Source organism: Stylophora pistillata, chromosome 6 (genome assembly GCF_964205215.1).
Source record: "Stylophora pistillata chromosome 6, jaStyPist1.2, whole genome shotgun sequence".
NCBI classification, from domain to species: domain Eukaryota; kingdom Metazoa; phylum Cnidaria; class Anthozoa; order Scleractinia; family Pocilloporidae; genus Stylophora; species Stylophora pistillata.
The window spans coordinates 21,610,870-21,630,277 of NC_142524.1; the positions used below are offsets into that span (position 1 = coordinate 21,610,870).

Genomic DNA, 19,408 nt, shown 5'->3' on the forward strand with positions numbered 1-19,408 from the left:
ATTTCCATCCTGTCGTTTATCAATATAAATGCTGACACAGTTGGGCTCCATAAAACATATGTTTTCACAGAACTCCATAACCATGACCTCAGTGATGCGAACCACGTGGTTAATGAAGCGTTTGCCTTCAAATGCTTTTTCAGACCGGAATTTCAACTGACGGCATTGGTCTGCTTCAGAGAAATCTTCAATTTTGAGAGTACAGTTTCAGTGAATAAGCTACATACTAATAATAGTATTTATCATATAGCTGGCAGCGTCAATGAGCAATATGAAGCGAATTCTGCATTCTAACAGGCTACCTGATATTTTATCAGATATTTTATGCAATAGCGAAATCAGCTTCTTAGCTCAATTGGTAGAGCGCTGCACTAGTATCGCAGAGGTCAGTGGTTCGAATCCCGTACAGGCCTGATTTTTTTCAGGTCTGATTTTCGCTATTGCATAAATAGTGTTATCTACTGCGAAGGATCGTGCATCATACGTAAAACCTATCAAATCACTAGATTTTAGAATTTGTTAAATATAAAAAGGAGAAATCGTCAATATGGTTGGCTTTCTTTCCCAGCGTTCGAAAATATACAATTTATTCTTCATTCTTCTTAAAGCAAAATATTTTTTTGCCATAGTTAATCCTCTAATGACCAAGCTTTTTCAGTCAAAATGGCGGGATATTAGTCTTGAACTAATTTTGTGCTTTTATGAACATCGACTTCATCTTGGTCAACCACCCATCTTCGGCCTGGTTCACATATGATCCCAGACGATCGCAGGCGACCACACTCGATCGCCAGAGATCGTCTGCGATCATATGTGAACAGCTATGCGAGCGTGTGCGATCGAGTGCGATCGAGTGCGATCATATGGTGGCCCATAGGGGACATGACACATTTTTTTATCGCGCGATAAATGATAGATTGTGATGAAATTTTGTGGGCCGAGGCCAGGAACGTGTTCGATAATTGAGTCAGTTTGCTAGACATAACGTCTCGTAGTCACGTTCGACGCACTAAAAACTACTATAAAACGAATACAAGAATTGTAAAAACGTGTAAAATGGTATATAAAAAGTCACTTTTTTTTTTACAAGTGACTTTTTATATACCATTTTACACGTTTTTACAATTCTTGTATTCGTTTTATAGTAGTTTTTAGTGCGTCGAACGTGACTACGAGACGTTATGTCTAGCAAACTGACTCAAAATGATAGATTATCGCGCGATAAATGAAAAATTGTCGCGCGATAAATGGAGATTATCGCGCGATAAATAGAAATTATCGCACGATAAATGGAAATTATCGCGCGATAAATGGAAATTATCGCGCGATAAATAATGAAATATCGCGCTATAATTTATCATTTATCACGTGATAAATGGAAATTTGTCAGGTCACGTAATCGGCTGTCATACATGTTGTTTCCGTGGACGACAATGACTGCCACAGTTGAGGAGCTATGTTTTGAGGTCAATAGTTCGTTTTATTCATGTAAAAAGATCATTTAGCAGTACGTTGCAATACTACAACACATAGCTCTGTGAATCAATATAGCAAACATTGATTTCGCGAAGTCCGAGCCCGTGGAAATTTTGTATCATTCATTTATATTTTGTGATGACTTTTTGATGATTGCATTACTTACACTGTTGGGTTACACTAAAACCTTGAAATAAACTTTCATCAGTTTCCTCATCTTTCAGTCTATACTATATGCCCTCTAAATTTCATTGCCATTGCTCAAATATTCTATCAAATATTATATCAATCAATTCTCTGCATTCCTCCAAACAAAAAACACATTATGATCGTGACTGTACGCCAGCAGGATCCAATTCTTTAATTATGACTCGTACGGCCTCCTTCTGGACAACAAGACTGTAGTCAATTCTTAATCGCTGGTGCATTTGGCGATAAACCAATACTGTTCCTGCATGGACAAATGCAACGGATTACCGAACAGAAGTTGACCTAGATGACATTGATGTGATTGATGGTGAATGCTGCGACTGAACAAGCCCCACAAATTGTTTGGAGGAATGCAGAGAATTGATTGATATAATTATGTATAAGAGCAACAGTTGCAAGTGCCTTCAACTGCTCTAGAAGCCCGTAACCTTTTCTTGGATCTGGTTTATCTCATGGACAACAGTTAGTCCAGTTCTTGTATGATGTTTTTTTTCGAAGGGGAATAAATTACACCTGAAGACCGAGCCTCATGTGCCCCTAATGCCACCCTCTCTTTGTGTACAAGGCCTTTCTGGCAAAAGAGGACCGACAGTTCTGGTGACATATGTGTCAAAGTTACTGTGTTTACATTTCTGTGCGAAATAGAGGATACTTTAAAAGCCTATGAGCATTTTGTAACTACTCGTGTGCACGAAGTCATTTGACCCTATTCGGCCCGAGCTTTTTTTTAATCTTTTCAGACCGGGGAGGGAAGCGAATTCCGCCCCCTTCACCTCCGTAACTTCCAGAATATTTGAGCAATGACCAATAAATTTAGAGGGCATATAGTATAGATTGGAAGATGAGCAAACTGATGAAAGTTTATTTTAAGGTTTCAGTGTAACACAACAGTGTAAGTCATGCAATCATAAAAAAGTTATCACAAAATATGAATAAATAATACAAAATTTCCACGGGCTCGGACCTCGCAAAATCAATGTTTACTATACTGATTCACAGAGCTATGTGTCGTAGTATTGCAACGTACTGCTAAATGATCTTTTTACATGAATAAAACGAACTATTGACCTCAAAACAGAGCTCCTCAGCTGTGGCAGTCATTGTCGTCCACGGAAACAACATGCACGACAGCCGATTACGTGACCTGACAAGTTTCCATTTATCACGCGATAAATGATAAATTATCGTGCGATAATAAATATTATCGCGCGATAATTTCCATTTATCGCGCGATAATCTATCATTTATCGCGCGATAAAAAAAATGTGTCATGTCCCCTACGGACCACCATACCATCATATGTGAACAAAGTTCTGCGATCATGCGATCGAAATGAGTCCCATAATGCTATGTTTTCCCAGCGTGAAGAACTGCAAGCGGCACGACGCCATAACAACCAGTTGTTTATCAACTTTTACACGTGCGTGTGTTTCGACAAGGTGGAAGGTGAAATCGACACGGAATAGTTTATGAAAGAAATTAGGAAATACGACTGTTTGTTCAATCGCTTTACTGGCAAAGAATTCTCTCTTTCTTAAGACTTTCCGCACCAACAAGCGAAGCTTCTTTAATCTAGGAACGACTTTCCGTTTAAGTAAAGACAACAGAAGCAGAATGTTGGTTGACTGGAGTTACATTGTATTGTCGCTGAATGGTAAATAGTGGACTCGGTTGTCACAGAACGCTGCGATCGGCTGCGATCGTAGGTGAACATGCGATTCGTGATCTTCGGTTGCAGGGTTTATGATCAGCAATCGTGCGATCGCTTGCGATCGTCTGTGATCGTCTGCGATTATATGTGAAGCACACTTAAACCTCAAGTTTCGTCAGTAACGCATATCTATTACGCGTAAAGCATTACCACTCAATTTAGATGCGTTGTAAGCTGTCTTCATAGACATCATTCACAGAACGACGCACAGAATTTAATCTTTTTAAGCTAAGAAACTTTATAGGATGCTAAAGAGAGAAGCTAATACTCTTATCACTTTGGGGGCTGGTTGGCTGCATGTGATGCTTTAATGCATGTGATGCTTTAATGTGGCAGCGTGATGCTGTTAGTGAGCTTCTATGCGCTAGCTGATGTTTGGCTGTGTAGCCGCGTGATGCGGTTCCAGTCAATACCCACTAATTTACCCTTGCTCACCATAGAGTCTCCTGTAGCTCAGTGGTTAGAGCATCCGTCTAGATCACGGAGGGTCGTGGGTTCAAATCCCATCTGGAAAATCGATTTTTCTCTTGTATTAGAAATTGTTTATTTCATCTTTAAATAGCCATTTACATTGATTATAGCCCTATTAATTATTCTTGTTATTTTGAAGTGAGAGGAAAAATATTTATGTCAATGTCGTGTTAGATCGCTTGAGGGGAAACAAAAGACCATCTTCTCTTACTTAGGTTCTTACTCAGACGTTTAGTGCCCATGTTATCAATCGATGGTTTTTACTTTAAATCTTGGGGTATAAATTAGCTTGTTTTTGCCAAAAATACTCCAAAATACAAGGAAGTTCAGAAAGAGCAGGCAATTATAGTTGAGGGGACTGAACTGTACGTAGAAACGACTGGCTAACCCGCAGAAAGGAACTGAGAGACCATATTTCCGTGGGTGAAAAGAAAATTACTTGAATTTACCTTGTGATGTCGCAAACACGATTACCATGGAGCACAACAGAAACACGCTGACACGAAGGGAACGCATGGCACAAACGCTTTTCTTGACTCATTTAAATCATGCTCATCTTTTCAAGTAACTGAGGTCCACTAATGTCCTAATTATCATTGATACTCAATTTCTTCTCAGCCAATAAAAACTGTTGCACCTGTCGACAACTTTAATTATTTTCTCAATATAACTTTAACGACAACTTTAATTATTTTCTCTCTCCTTTTTACGTTTGCTGTGTCTCTTTCCGTTTTGCATTCCTTTTTTTCTCCCATTTCTTTAGTTTTCGTTCCTCGATCCATATTCTGGACATAACATTTCGATTCTTAGACAATTCAGAGGATATAACATTCGTAGAAAATCTTTATAATTTTTCCAGGAGATTCAAAGAAGATTCAGCTGCATTAAAATAACAAGCAAACAGCAGGTTTTGCATAATGAGAGAATTCGAAGGGACGTCTCTCGCCCTAATAACCCTCTGCTTCCTTTATTACTTTACTATCAACCCTAAAAGGTTCACGTAATATTTTCGTCATCGAGGTGCGGCAAAAAATGGATAGTTTTTTACCTTTCCATTATATCAACTAGTTGCAGTTGTCTCATATGATATTGATGTCAATGTCATAGCTGTCAGGTGCCTCGAAAGCTAATTGATAAGGGTGACCTATGATACCTACTATGTACCTGTAAGAAATTAGCACAAAGTTATAACAGCAATGATTCAACAATTTTATGTCGGCTGTTCTAGAGACTCGTTGAGAGGCGATATTAATCTTTCACTGATATTAAGTTCAGCCGATTTTCTCTTGCCTTCTGATAGTCAGCTAGCAGCTTAGTTTCTCTCGAGAAACCTCAGAAATTGTTACTAAAACTACATGATTGTATTTTGAGTTAGTTCAATGTTTGAAAACATTTGTCAGAACTTAACGTGCAATCACGCGCTGCCAAGTTCACTCGAGGTGATGGTGGCTTACCACCTGACTCCTGTTTACAAAAAAGGGGCATATGGTATTTCGTGGACTAGTGAAACGCGGACTAGTAAAACGAGGACTAGTCAAGCGCAGACTAGTAAAACGTGGACTAGTAAAACACGGACTAGTAAAACGCGGACTAGTAAAACGCGGACTAGTAAAACGTGGATTAGTAAAACGCGGACTAATAAAACGCTGACTAGTAAAACGCAGACTTAACAACAACAACAACAAAGAAACAATTTCATACGATGGCGATCACAAGACCTAATGACGAGCCAATTTAGTGAGTGACACTCCCTGTTTGACCTTTAAGCTACAAATGGGTTTGACATGCGTCAGATACAAACGAATTTAGATAGGGTCTAAAAGTACTTACGAGTGACCACGAGGGACCACTAGTGACCACGAGTGAATTTAAATCAAAATATCTCAAAGTCGGTCAGCCCCACCCAAGCACACGGGCGTGTTTGATGAATTTAGAATTTTGAAAATGTTTGGAAACCGCAAAAATTGGGTCGCGTTAGAAAATGCTCATGTTGACAGATTTTAATCCCTAGAGTAAACAATTCGGTCGTAATGCGACCCAGGCCTTAAAGAATCCGAGATGCTACAAAAATCTCTGAACAGTTCAGAAATGTACCAACAGTTCAGAAGTTCCCAGTACGGACCAACCTATGCTGGTGAATAACATTTTTATTTTTTTTCTAACACATAATAAAAATGATTGCTACAAGAACCCGAATGATTTAGGGCTACAATTACAAGTCTAATTACGGGTAAATCTTCCTTGAACTTCACAATTTGATGGCGGGTGAGTTATAACGAAAATAAACGTTAATTAGAGAGAATGCTTTCGCGACACATTTTTACTTGTGAAACATTTTTTTGATAAGCAACTGTCACGATGTGACACCTGTCAATTGAAGAGGAAAAAAGCATACGCTTTTGAAGAAACAGCAGTACTGGTGTGACAAGCACACACAAGTTCACTGATCATGCGACGATTTTCTCGTAAATAGAAAACAGAGTTCTTACGGAAAGTATTTTTTATTTCCAACGACGATTAGTCTTCGAAGATTTACCTCTGTTTCGTTTTAAAATGTCACGGAAGTTCAAATTGTAAGTGAATGCAAAAATATGTCTTTTGGAGTTGTCAGTCTGCTTGTTTGTTTTCTGTAATGGCGTGTGTAAATCGGTTTTGCTTCCACCGAAAAGTCCGCGTTTTACTAGTCCGCGTTTTACTTGTCCGCGTTTTACTAGTCACGTTTTACTAGTCCTCGCTTTACTAGTCCGCGTTTTACTAGTCCAGTCCAGTCCAGTCTACGAATTACCACATGCCGGAAAAAGGGCAGTTTACTAGTGGGCATATAAAAGGACCTGTTTTTGCAACGATTACATCACCCCTGCTGAAGGCACTCGACAACAGCGTCGAATCGCTAGGTCTATGAATTGTAACTTCTCGGTTACATTCAAACAAACAGAGTAGCATCAAACCATGTCTGATTGTCCAACTGGTTGCTTTGTGAACTTTAATATATCTTTTTTACATTTCTGGACGAATGTTATGCACCCGACCTTTTAAAGTTAGTAAATTACTCGTAAATTGGTTTAACAAAAAATGTATGCATGTATACTTATTTAACTGCCAAACAGGCTTTTCAAAGCCAATTCGAACAAATGGGAAACAAACATGATGAATAAACAAATTATGCTAAAAATCCCAACTGGTTAGAGGCAGGCCAGTTGGCTATATACTACCGAAGTGCAGCCATAGAGTTGAACTTAGGGGAGCCGAGAACAAATCCAGTGCTTAGCTAGGTGGAGGGATTGAACCTGGGACCAAGAGTTTACAAGCAAAGCGCCCTAACCACGCAGCTTCCCAAGAATAGGTACCAAGAGTGCCTCACTATTAGCGACTTTGCAAAATCCTCAATTTACTTGAATATGGTTGGTCATCCGAGTAAACTGCCTTATTTTTCCTAAATTATTTGAAAGAGTTGTAAACGAACACTTGGTTATAAATGGAAACATTTTCTTGGACAGCTATACATCAGCCAATCACAATGAGCATACTCAAATAAATCTGTCCGTCACAAAATATATTATTATACCATAACAATTGCAATGACTACCATCCCGAGCGGGGGATTTCCAAAGTCATAAAGGTACCTGTTTCCAAGGCTTTTTCAGAGTGTATTTGGCAAAGGTTGAAATGATTAAGTGCTTAAAGATGGCACTTCTGAGCTTTTCATTCGAAGATGACATTTTGTTTTTTTCTGAAATTGCAATGGTTTTAATAAATTTGTATCAGGACTTCGTTTCATCCAATGTAGTCAGTACATATGTTTTTGATTAATAAATCGGACTTCCACTTCTCTGTCGTTCGATTTAGTAAATCAGTCGTGTGATAACAGAACGATTTGGACACCACATCGTACTATTACCATTTAGTAATCACGACGTGAGAATCACTATTTTACAATCAATTACTATGATATATTAATACTCCTTTCAAACCAAAGCTTAAACATGTTTTAAAGCTGTTTTGTCAAACACGGTTTAGTTTTTTTTTTTTTTTCATACAAGCCACTTAAGCAAATGTCTGTTGACTTCAAATTTAGACCACTGAAAATACAAAGCTAGTGACTTCTTAATTCCACAAAAAAATCATTTTTTTACGATTCGCAGTCTCTCATTTCCTTTCATGTTTTGCTGGTGTGAATGGGGTTCAAGTGAAAGAAGATTTAAGATGTCCCTTAAAACTACAACACCATTGTAAGGCAAATCTGATAACTCATCCAAGTTCCATTCACTGAACCAATACATAACCCATGGCTTTGATGTATTTGTCTCCATTATCTGGCTCGTGTTTAGCCGCGTTTCCACAGGTGTTGTTTTCATCAACAACTCCTTCTGTACCAAACCCGAGCCTGGAATCACACGTATTGCAGTCATCTTCGTTATTGGTCACAATTCCAATCCTTGCGGATGCAAAATTATTACGACATCCTGAGTTAAACCCTTCCTTGTTACATTTGAGCTGTAAAGAAGCATTATTACCAAGTAACTTTTTCCACGTGTCCCTTCCCAGTGATGTGTTGCGATATTTCCCATCAGCGATCAGTGAGTACAGAGAGTCAGCCTGCTTGTTGATGACAATGAACTTGATTTGTTGGTCGATCTTCATACCTAGACAGATCTTGGAGAAGGATGTGTTCCAGTAAGTGGACAGCTTTGTTTCCAGTCGGTCAAAACCAGTTTCCCCTCCAGAAGGATTGTATTCGCTCTTATCAGTCCAATAAGATTTGCGAAAGTGAAAGGTGTCCTGTCAAAAAGAATAGGAACTCATCCGTTCATGTTTTCTACACTGTTTAAAATGATCTGTGATAGAGTTGTAGAGACGAGTTTATTCTAGCCTTGTCGTGTCTGATTCCCAATACACTGATTGGTTTTTGTACTGAGAGAAGCAGTCTGACATTTTGGCAGCAGCGAAATTCTGCTCAAGCTGTCGAAACGCTGGTCACTGTCCTTGTCAATGATCGGTCATACACGTCCCACTGTATCTACAAAGCATATGTTTCGACAAACTAGTTTCGTTGAACTATTAGCGTTACTTGTACTTTCGGTTCAACTCATTCGGTGCAGGTATCTTATTTTTAATGTTCTGATGGATGCCCTCCGACATACTGGGTATATTGATCTGGCAATTGCATTACGGAAGGAAAAAAACTCAAACCTTGCTGCCGTCAATCTTCATCACAGGCGTCCATCCTCCATCTCCACATCCAAAATCTCCCATCTGACAAAGAATGGAGACTGGTTTCTCGCTTACAATCAGAGTGACCAATTTACTCACGTTAAGCCTGTAACGGACAGAGTTTTAAACTTAGTAAAAATTGCGATCCAGTTACAAATAATGATAAAAATTGACAATGATAATTATAGTAATAATGATGATGATGATAACGGAGATACTAATAGTAATAGTGATGATAATGATGATGACACTAGTAATGTTAATGATGACAATGATTAAGACAACAATAGTGATGTGGGCGTTGTTTTTATTGTCACACTCTTCACTGGTTCTGCAGTGATCACGAAAATTCACGCGACTTACTTGCGAACGTCATAAATATCTTTACATGACTTCAATGCTGTAAGGAAACAAAAATTGTATGAGTTAGCATATAACAACTGCTAAAAAAAACAGATCATCAACATCATATTTAGATGAAGATAAATTTTTCAATTGCTCATGTGGCAAGTGTTTTTTTCCTGAAAGAGTGAGCTGGTGCACATGTTATCATTACTCATTCACTACTATTATGCTTAACAGCGTTACCTTTTTCGCAATACTCTCCAGTGAAACCTCTCTCACAGATGCATTCAAATGTATTGTATCTGTGGTGTGCCTCACACGCGCCTCCATTGTGGCAAGGATATGATGAACAAGGTGACTGAAACGATATAAAGGTGAAATTATTAATTTAAAAAGCAGCGACTAAGACAAGATTTCTAGAGCTTTAAGAGAAGATGAATTAGTGAGGCTGTGCGGAAGTGTGGGAAAGAGAATTCAGTCTTCCAACACAAAACACAAGAAAATAATATAAATTCTTTTTTATATATTCTACTAAATCAAATCAGTAATATCTATAATGAGAGAAATAGGCAAGTAGAAAGAATATGTCCTCGAAATAACATGTGTAATCATACGCACGTCTAGATTAAAGTGGTGCGAACTCTGGTTCCTTTTGTATCCCTTTGGATTTCTGTATCTATCGGAATACAAGAACTCGCACCAAAATGTACTGTCGGCTCTTTTGGAGGTGGCCAGATTCACAGAAGAACAGAGAGGATTGTGGAGGCATCCAAAAGTGCAGTCAAACACATCGTGCACTGCGATTGTTCCAATAGAAGGTGCATGTAGATAATGGAACTTTTTTATGTGGAACACTTTCTGTTGAACCATTGGAGGAAGACTTAGGAAGCTTTTTCCTTCTGGTGGCTCATATAACCCTGTGGTCGAGTAACAATTTAAAAGAAAAGAATGCTCTGTTAACATCCCTAGTTAAGCCACAAGCTCGTCATCATCATTTTCTTAGTGAGCAAACTCGTCAGTCATTTATTATTTTGTTTTTCTTGTATTTAACCAAAAGGAGAATCGATCTTTTTTCTTAGACTAGGTTTGATAAGTTTGCTCTATTAAATTGTATTTATTTGTATTTTTTTTTCGTTTCTCATTTCCTATTGATCAAATTCACACATGCAGTTTATTTGTAGAAATTGAAGAGATGGCAGTTTATCCGTAGCGTGAAATATGTTTGTAAAGTACTAAAAAATGTCATTTTGTCCTCAGGTCTTGTAATATCGTGTTTAAATAAATGATCACAAAATATTTTTAATCATTAATTCATCATTTTCTACTTTCACTTTTGCTTTCACTAATTGATTAATTCATTTGAGTTTGGGTTTATAATTTTTCACTTTCATTTCATTATTTATTAATTTACTTTTTCGATGTGTTTAGTTTGTATCGAAGCAACTGGAGTAAACCATTCTTAGTTGTCATTGTTTTTCACCTTTTTTGCATCAAATTGTGTGATTCATCAATTGAAGAAATAAAGAAAAAATGGGAAAAAAAATACAGAGTAAGAAACAACACATTTATGATTGACATTCGTCTTTTCTTCTTTTCAGGAGCCTTTTTCATACAAGTTTCTGAAAATTTAACTTTGTCATTTAATTGTTCGATGTTTTGTTTGTGCACGAACGCTTAACATCTGTGTCAGTTCGTCAAGCTTGTATAATAAATTAAAAATCGCTAACTGTGACACAGAATCTACCATACACTGTAAAATTGACACTGTTAAAATAATCACAAGGAAAAGCCCGTTAAGCCCCCTCCGAAGCTCTTTTGTCAAAAAAAAAAAACAAAATAAAATTATTTTTTACTCTTTTAATTCTTATTCAAAGCAATGAGATTTTATCTGGAAAACTGGGGATTTAAAGCTTTGGTTCTTCCGCTGTAATCTAGTTTAATTTACTGCGCTATACATTCTTCGTTTATTATGTTTATTTTACTAAAATCAGAAGTAACGAAATGGAAATTTAATTTCCTAAGTATTGAGACGAATTTTCTGAACATAGTACAGGAGCCATGTAAGCCATTCCAAAAGTTCTACTCAAGAAATTTCCTGTTTTGGATTGTCAAAAAAAAACATTGTCGAGCAAAATTTGCTGATAATGTTCAACAGTTACAAAGCTATATGCTTTGACAGAGTGCCACTGAAAAGCGAAACAAACATCCCTTCTGTAGCATTTATGTTATGTTTTAGCGCTCAAGTAAAGATAGTTCTTTTCTAGAAATGAAATGATTTCAAATACTTGTGCTCACTTTTTCTTTTTGCTTTTGTTTTTCCACTGCGGCGACCATCTCACTAGTTTTGTATTACATGCTTGACGGTTGAGATAAAATGTGGAAATAGAAGGAATTAAAATTATAACTCACCTTTCGCACGAATTATCAAAGGCATCCACCAATAAAGTAAAAGTGTTAAAATCCAACCATGAGTTACACAGACCATAGCGGAAAGACGACGTTTCAAGGAACACCCTGTCAGAGCTGGGTACGATGGGTTTCGAAAAGTGATGGTAGAACAGAACTAATAGTTATGTCTTCCGGGAATAAATTCGTATGACACTTTGATCACCTGTCCAGCAATTCTTCGCGTTTATCAGAGGCCAGACGCATGCGTGTACAAGCATACTATAAAATGATCGAACCCTCCTGACATAAAAATCGATATTCATTAGTTCAATCGGATATTTTAGTCACCGTTACGCGGAGGATGATTAGGTATGCCTGGATAAAATTCTAGGTGTAGAGTTATTGTGGGGGCATAAAGAAGTATTTGAGAAATTACTTGACGGATTTTTTTTTAATTCGAAGCTTCTGTTTTTCAAGTTTTAGGACGAGTTTCAAAATATAACTAAAAAAATTACTAAACGGAATCGAAGATATTTGATATCTTCCCTGCAAATATATCGTCACCTATTAACAAAACACCTGAGTTGATAGTGTAGAGTGGCCAACACAAAGACTCTGAATTTCTAAAGCTGACGTGTAGAGCGTTAGCCCTTCGTCAAAGTGAACGGAGGAATTGTGTGTTGTGGTGTTAATTTGGATAAAATGGAGCTACGCATTGGTAGGAACATGGTAATGAGAAAAATAAAGTCCAGCTTAAAGAGAGTTCAGGCTAAAACGACAAAAAATACTTTGCGATTCGTTGAAGAGCTGTCACGTAAGAGGTCACGGCCGATCTTCAACACTGCCAGTACTTGACCTCTTGCGTGACAACCGTTCAACGGATTTCATTACATTTGTTGTCACATTTCAACCTGAACCTGGAGGCAGAAACTTTAAGGATAAAGCTTTGGGATGAAGTATATTTTCACTTTTAACTTCAACGAAAGACACGAAGTGCATAATTTCAACGGGTCACTATTCAGACTTAAACGTACCAGCACTACAAGAAATTTATATTTATAAAAAGATAAAAGGACCATCTGTTAACGTACATATGCATATTTTAAACTGAGCGGAATTGCATCGCGTTGTGGCGCAGGTAGTTGCCGAAGTTGCATAATTTTTCATTGCTTTACAAAATGGGGGTGGGGGTGGGGACAGCAGTCTAGATTTATTTTGATCTTTTCGATTTTTCAGAGAGAGTAAAACATGATATAACTTTTTGATATAAGTTTTGAAAGAGGTTCACCAAAACTGTACTTTAGGAAAGATAAAACGAATTTAAAAATTTTCCAACTACATGTCAGCGGATTCTCAATATTTGTGGTCAGTGGCTCTTAATAAACATATTTTAAAGCTGTTTTGTCAAACACGTTTTAAATCTTTCTTTCATAGAGCTACCTTAAACCAATTAACAATTGGTTCATGCTTTAGCGTGCACTATCGAGTTATGGAGCACGCGGGAAGTTTGGAGAGCACGAAAGAAGCGTAAGAGTTGCCCGAGGCGATAGCCGGGGGAAACTCTAGCTTCTTGAGTGCTCTCCAAACTTCCCACGTGCTCCACAACTCGATAGTGCACAGCTGAAAGCATGAGCCAATTGTTTTAGAACATAGCCGGTGGAATTGTGCATCAAATCCGACGCGAAAAACGGACAACAATATCAGTTGAAGCGAATCGTGACGGCGCAGTTTCCGAGTCTCCTTTTCCTTTGTTTTTCTCTCTTTCTGCCTCAGTTAAGAGCTCTAGCCCAAGGGAAAAGGTGGAAACATTGTCTTCGTTTTCGGACTAGTAGGCCGAGTTTCTGTTTGTATCCATTATCGTCGCGAAATATATTATTTTTCCCCGCGCTAACAATGGCCGCTCGCGCGAAAAAAAAAGTTCTGGCGAAGTCGGATTTGCTGACGCTATCAGCGTGCACTATCGGGATTTTGAGCACGCTCACGTATAATGAATTTAATTGCGCGACTCTGCTAGCTATGTTCTAATGTCTGTCAGTTGACTCCAAATTTAGAACACTGAAAATACAAGTTAGTGGCTTCTTAATCCCCCAAAAAATTTAGTTTCCAACGGTTCGCTGTCTCTTATTTTCCTTCAGTTGAACAAGTTTAACTAAACATGTTTGGCTGGTGTGAATGGGGTTCAAGCGAAAGTAGATTTAAGATGTCCTTATATAACCGCAAAATCGTTGTAAGGCAAATCTGATTAGTCGACCAAACTTCATTCACTGAACCAATATGTAACCCATGGCTTTGATGTGTTTGTCTCCATTATCTGTTTGGTGTACAGCTGCGTTTCCACAGGTGTTATCGTTATCAACAACTCCTTCTGTACCAAACCCGAACCTGGAATCACACGAATTACAGTTAGTTTGGATATATCATTAAAGTTGAAATGGTAAATTGGCCACCGTAACGATTACAAAAGCTGACGTTTCGAGAGTTAGCCCTTCGTCGGAGCGAAGGGCTAACGACGAAGGGCTAAAGCTCGAAACGTCAGCTTTTGTAATCGTTACGGGGGCCAATTTACCATTTCAACTTTGTTGATATATCCAAATTATTTCGTTACTCCCACCGACGCAGCCCCAAACAGTTTCTTTCGACACTATCGGCCTTTATTTATTTGAATTACAGTTGGTTTCGTTATTTGTCACAATGCCAATCCTGGCGAATGCGATTTTATCACCACATCTTGAGTTAAACCCTTCCTTGTTACATTTAAGCTGTAAAGAAGCATGATGACCAAGTAACTTCTTCCACGTGTCAATGCCCAGTGCTGTGCTGTGATGTTCCCCATCAGCGATTAGTGAATATAAAGAGTCGGCTTTCTTGTTGATGACAATGAACCGGAGTTGTTGGACGAACATCATACCACGACAGATCTTGGAGAAGGATGTGTTCCAGTAAGTGGGCAGCTTCGTTTGTTGTTGGTCAAACCCAGTTTCCCCTGCAGAAGGATTGTATTCGGTTTTATCAGTCCAATAAGATTTGCGAAAGTGAAAGGTGTCCTGTCAAAAAGGAATAAGAACTCATTCGTTCATGTTTTCTATACAGTTTAGTTATAAATAATAATTTACTCTTAACTCGGCTTCTAACTTCAAAAAAGGCAACGATAAAAAGGTTGTACAACCAGCGACAAAACATAATCTGAGAAATAAGCAAATTGATTTATTTGCTCAGCCTCGCCTAACTAGAATACAATCTGGATGTTATGTTTACCAATAACAAAGTCCCAGTTCATACCATATTAATCTTTTCAAAATGAAAATCGTTGCAAGCTTTTAACTCAAACTAGGCTTAGACTGTTTTGGTGATGTTTCATCATTGTGCTAGCACAAATAATCATTTGTGATTAACTTTTAAAACTCCTGCATCTCAAAGAATTATGCCATTTTATTTGCTCGATTCATTTGGGCTAAACAATAAACAACTTTACGTTTCATTTACACAAGGTGTAAATAACCGTAAAGTCGACTCACAAACTATACGCAAGGTTTACGCTGGCTTTACGCTCCTTTCGCGTTAAGGTCCTTTACTTACCCTTAAGTAGTACGTAAAGTTAACGTAAAGCTTCGTAAAGTTTACGTAAAGTTAACGTAAAGCTTCGTACAAAACTTTACGCAGATTTACGCAACATTTAAGTCTGTGCTTGTCTCAAAAGAGCACGGCCGATCATTTATTCCAATCGAAATCGACTGACTAAATTTTCATAGCGGTTATCTCGTTATTAATGTTCAGATGGACGCACTTCGACAAACTGGGTGCAATGATTTGGCAATTGCATTGGGAGAATAAAAAACTCAAACCTTGCTGCCGTCAATCTTCATCACAGGCGTCCAACCTCCATCTCCACATCCAAACTCCCCCATCTGACAGAGAATGGAGACTGTTTTCTCGCTGATGATCAGAGGGACCAACTTACTCACGTTAAGCCTGTAACGGACAGAGTTTTAAACTTAATAATAATTGTTATGCTATCACAAATATTAATAATAAATATTGGCAATGATAATTATAGTAATAATGATGAAAATAATAGTATTGATGATGTTAACGGAGATGCTAGTGATGGTAGGGATCATAGTGATGTTGACACCAATAATGATAAAGACTAAGAAGATTCAAGCAATGATAGTGATGTGGGCGTTGTTTTTTTTGTCTCATTCCTCACTGTTTCTGTGGTGATTATGAAAATTCACACGACTTACTTGTGAACGTCATAATATCTTTACATGACTTCAATGCTGTAAGGAAACAAATATTGTATGAGTTAGCAGATAAAAACTGGCTAAAAAAAAACAGATCGTCAAAATCACATTTAGATGAAGATAAATTCCTCAGTTGCTCATGTGGAAAGTTTTTTTTCACTTAAAGGCCCATAGTGTTTGCGAATGACTATCAGAGTTCGCCATTTAACAATAGCGCGATTCCAAAACAAAAACAAACGACTGCAAAGGATCTCGGATGGAAAATGGGCCTTTAAAGTTTTAAAGTGAGCTAGTGCATGTGTTATCATCACCCATTTATTACCACTATACTTAACAGTGTTCCCTTTTTCGCAATACTCTCCAGTGAAACCGCTTTCACAGATGCATTCAAATGTATTGTCTCTGTAGTTTGCCTCACACGCGCCTCCATTGTAGCAAGGATATGATGAACAAGGTGACTGAAACGATATAAACAGAAATGATCGATGTACAAGGTAACGAATAAGACAAGATTTCTAGAGCTTAAAGAAAAGATGAATTCGTGAAGCTGTGCCGGTGTGGGGTAGTAGAATTCTTCTTTGACAAAAATTCTTCCATCACCGAACTCATTCTACTAAATCAAATTAATAATATCTATGATGATAAAAATGAGAGAAATATGCAAGTAGAAAGAATATATCCACGAAGGAATATGTATAACATCATAAGTGACAAATTACTCCTTACTTTTGGTGCGAAATATCAGCGTTAATTTTAATTTCACATGTGAAATTACAAAAATTGTTATGGCAACATCTCTTGTATCTCGATCAGAGCCAAGATTGGGTCGAGGTTTAAGACGGTGACCCTTGAAGAAGTTATGAAATTAAAAGAAGAGGCCGAAAATTATTAACAGGCACGAAGAATTCGAAAGGTATTTTTTGTGAAGAAACTCAGAAAATTACGAACTTTAACAGTAATGTATGCTTTAAACGAAAACTATATTCTACTTCATGTTCTCGGTTTTCGATAGAATAAACCAGTAAAAACAATTACGGTTGTGAACGTAATTTGTCACCCACGATATTAAAAGGTAATCAAATGGTTTTCTCGTGAAATTAGGAAATGATTTCACTTGCGTTTTGTCCAAATTCTGATAATTTCCCTCGCCTAAAGGCTCAGGAAATCATCAGAATTTTGACAAAGCGCGCGTGAAATTATTTCCTAATTTCACTCGTCGCTATTTGATTACACATTATCAAAGTTATCAGAATTTTGACAAAACGCACTTGAAATTATTTCCTAATTTCACTCGTCGCTATTTGATTACACATACTCACGTCTAGATTAAAGTGGTGCGAACTCTGGTTTCTCCTGTATCCCTTTGGATTTCTGTATCCATCGGAAGACAAGAACCCACACCAAAATGTACCGTCTGCTCTTTCATAGGTGGCCAGATTCACAGAACAGAGAGGATTGTGGAGGCATCCAAAAGTGCAGTCGAACACATCATGTACTGCGAGTGTTCCAATAGAAGGCGCATGTAGATAATGGAACTTTTCTATGTGGAAGACTTTCTGTGGAACCATTGGAGGAAGAGTTCGGAGGGTTTGTCCTTCATGTGGTTTACATAATCCTGTAGTCAGGTAATGATTTAAAAGAAAAAAAAGCTCTGTTAACATCCCTGGTTACACTGTAAGGCCACAGGCTTATAATCATTTTCTTTTAAAGATTAAACTTGTCAATCATGATGATTTTGTTTTTCGTATACTTAACCAAAAAGATCTGTTTTCTTGTGTATTTTCTTAGTACAATACAAATTTTAATTTCATTAATTCTTTGTTTGTATCTTTTTCGTTTCTCATTTCCTTTTGATCAAGTTTACAATGTGGTTAATTTGTAGAAATTGAAGTGATGGCATTAAATCCGTAACGTTTAGTAATGTAGTCCTGGGGTCTTGCAATATGTATTCTTTTTAAAACAATAAAATAGTTCATCATTAATTCATCAATTTCTACTTTCATTTTTCATTTTGTTTTGGTTTGTTTTGTATTGTTTCTTACTTTTGATTAATTACTTTTCATTTCATTTCATTATTTATTTATTAATTTTTTTGATGTATGTAGTGTTTATCGAAACACTTTCCAGGTAAATTACTTTTGCGTCGTGGTATCAATCAAATCAAGAAAGATAAAAAAGGAGAAATAACAGAGAGTGAGAAACAACACATTTATGACTGACATTCCCGCTTTTCTATGCAATTCTCTGAGTTTCTGAAAATTTTTCTTCAACTAGTAATGTAATTGTTTGATGCTGTTGCGTTTGCGCAAAAACGCTTAACAGCTGTTTGCATTCCTCAAGTTTTTATAAATAATAAAAAATCGCTAACTGAGACACTGAATTCACCAAACGCTCTGAAACTGACACTGTAAATAGTCATAGTGAAAGATACATAGAGGAAGAAGTTTTATTTGACTTTTAAGCCCCCTCTAAAACTCTCTATATTAAGAAATAATTCAATTTTTTTCTCTCTTAATTCTTTTGCAAAATAAAGAATTTTTATTTAATTGGCAAACTGAGGATTTAACGCTTTAGTTGTCCCGCTGTAATCTATACCTATACTTAACGCGTTATGCATTCTTCATTTGTTATGTTTTATTGAAGTCAGTTGCTACGAAATGGAAATTTGATTTCCTAAAACTTAAAGCGAATTTTCTAAATTTAGTAATTGCCAAAGTTTTACTCCACAAATTTCTTTTTGGATTGTCCAAAAACGTAGTTGAGCAAAGTTAACTCAAGATATTTAATAGTTACAATGCTTGATGTTTTGACAAGCAGCCGCAGTAAAGCGAAGCAAACATCTCTTCTGTAGCATCCATATTCTGTTTTACTCCTGAGGCAAAGATCACACTTTTCTAGATACGAAATGATTTGCAAATACGTGTGCTAATTTCTTTTTTCTGCTTTTTTTACACTTCGGAAAGATCCTCGCTATTTCTGTATTGCATGTTCGACGGACGAGATGAAACTGATAGAAACTAAAAGAATTCAAATTATAGCTCACCTCTCGCACAAATTATCAAAGGCAACCATAGATAGAGCAAAAGTGTTAAAATCCAACCATGAGTAGTGTAGACCATGGCAGAAAGAAGACGTCTCAAGGAACACCTTTTCAGAAGGTCCAGAAGGTACGTTAGGTTTAGAAAAGTGATGTATCCTGCGTATCGACGCTTTGCTCACCTGTCCAACAATTGTTCGCGTTTATAAGAGGCTGGACGCATGCGTATACAAGCATACTGACAAACTAATCAAACCTAACTGATCCACGTTCTGAGACGCGAAAATCGACATTCATTAGTTCAACAAGATATTT

General features: G+C 37.3%; 2 protein-coding genes, 1 non-coding gene and 1 pseudogene across 4 annotated transcripts in view; 1 reads left to right on the plus strand and 3 right to left on the minus strand.

The window, feature by feature from the left end:
- LOC148728766 (uncharacterized) overlaps nucleotides 1-4,494 on the minus strand; it is an 81,294-nt gene extending 76,800 nt beyond the window's left edge. The window contains exon 1 of the mRNA XM_088763587.1: nucleotides 4,318-4,494. Within this exon, the coding sequence (XP_088619713.1) occupies nucleotides 4,318-4,384 (67 nt within the window). The 5' untranslated portion in view covers nucleotides 4,385-4,494. The remainder of the gene's footprint in view (nucleotides 1-4,317) is intronic.
- Nucleotides 3,840-3,912, plus strand: Trnas-aga (transfer RNA serine (anticodon AGA)). The gene has a single exon. It is a non-coding gene; the product is annotated as a tRNA-Ser (tRNA).
- A 2,339-nt stretch (nucleotides 4,495-6,833) lies between the features above and the next one.
- On the minus strand, nucleotides 6,834-9,736 carry LOC148728770 (putative skeletal organic matrix protein 5). The gene is made up of 4 exons (XM_088724486.1): nucleotides 9,668-9,736; nucleotides 9,443-9,479; nucleotides 9,059-9,185; nucleotides 6,834-8,647 (listed from the first exon to the last, which is right to left on the minus strand). Exons 3-4 carry the CDS (start codon nucleotides 9,119-9,121, stop codon nucleotides 8,132-8,134), a joined length of 579 nt encoding a protein of 192 aa, XP_088580612.1. The 5' UTR covers nucleotides 9,122-9,185; nucleotides 9,443-9,479; nucleotides 9,668-9,736; the 3' UTR covers nucleotides 6,834-8,131.
- Nucleotides 9,737-14,441: 4,705 nt separating this feature from the next.
- LOC111346375 (uncharacterized) lies at nucleotides 14,442-19,233 on the minus strand (annotated as a pseudogene). Its single transcript, XR_016002593.1, has 6 exons — nucleotides 19,100-19,233; nucleotides 17,376-17,671; nucleotides 16,379-16,514; nucleotides 16,057-16,092; nucleotides 15,655-15,803; nucleotides 14,442-14,856 (listed from the first exon to the last, which is right to left on the minus strand). The product of XR_016002593.1 is annotated as an uncharacterized LOC111346375 (transcript).
- Between the last annotated feature and the right edge of the window lie 175 nt (nucleotides 19,234-19,408).

Bases quoted from the DNA above. Each gene is read 5' to 3' on its own strand.
- LOC148728770 (XM_088724486.1), bottom strand. From the start codon at position 9,121: ATGGGAGATTTTGGATGTGGAGATGGAGGATGGACGCCTGTGATGAAG. The intron at 8,648-9,058 runs GTTTGAGTTTTT...TCTTTTTGACAG, and splicing joins TGAAGATTGACGGCAGCAAG to GACACCTTTCACTTTCGCAA.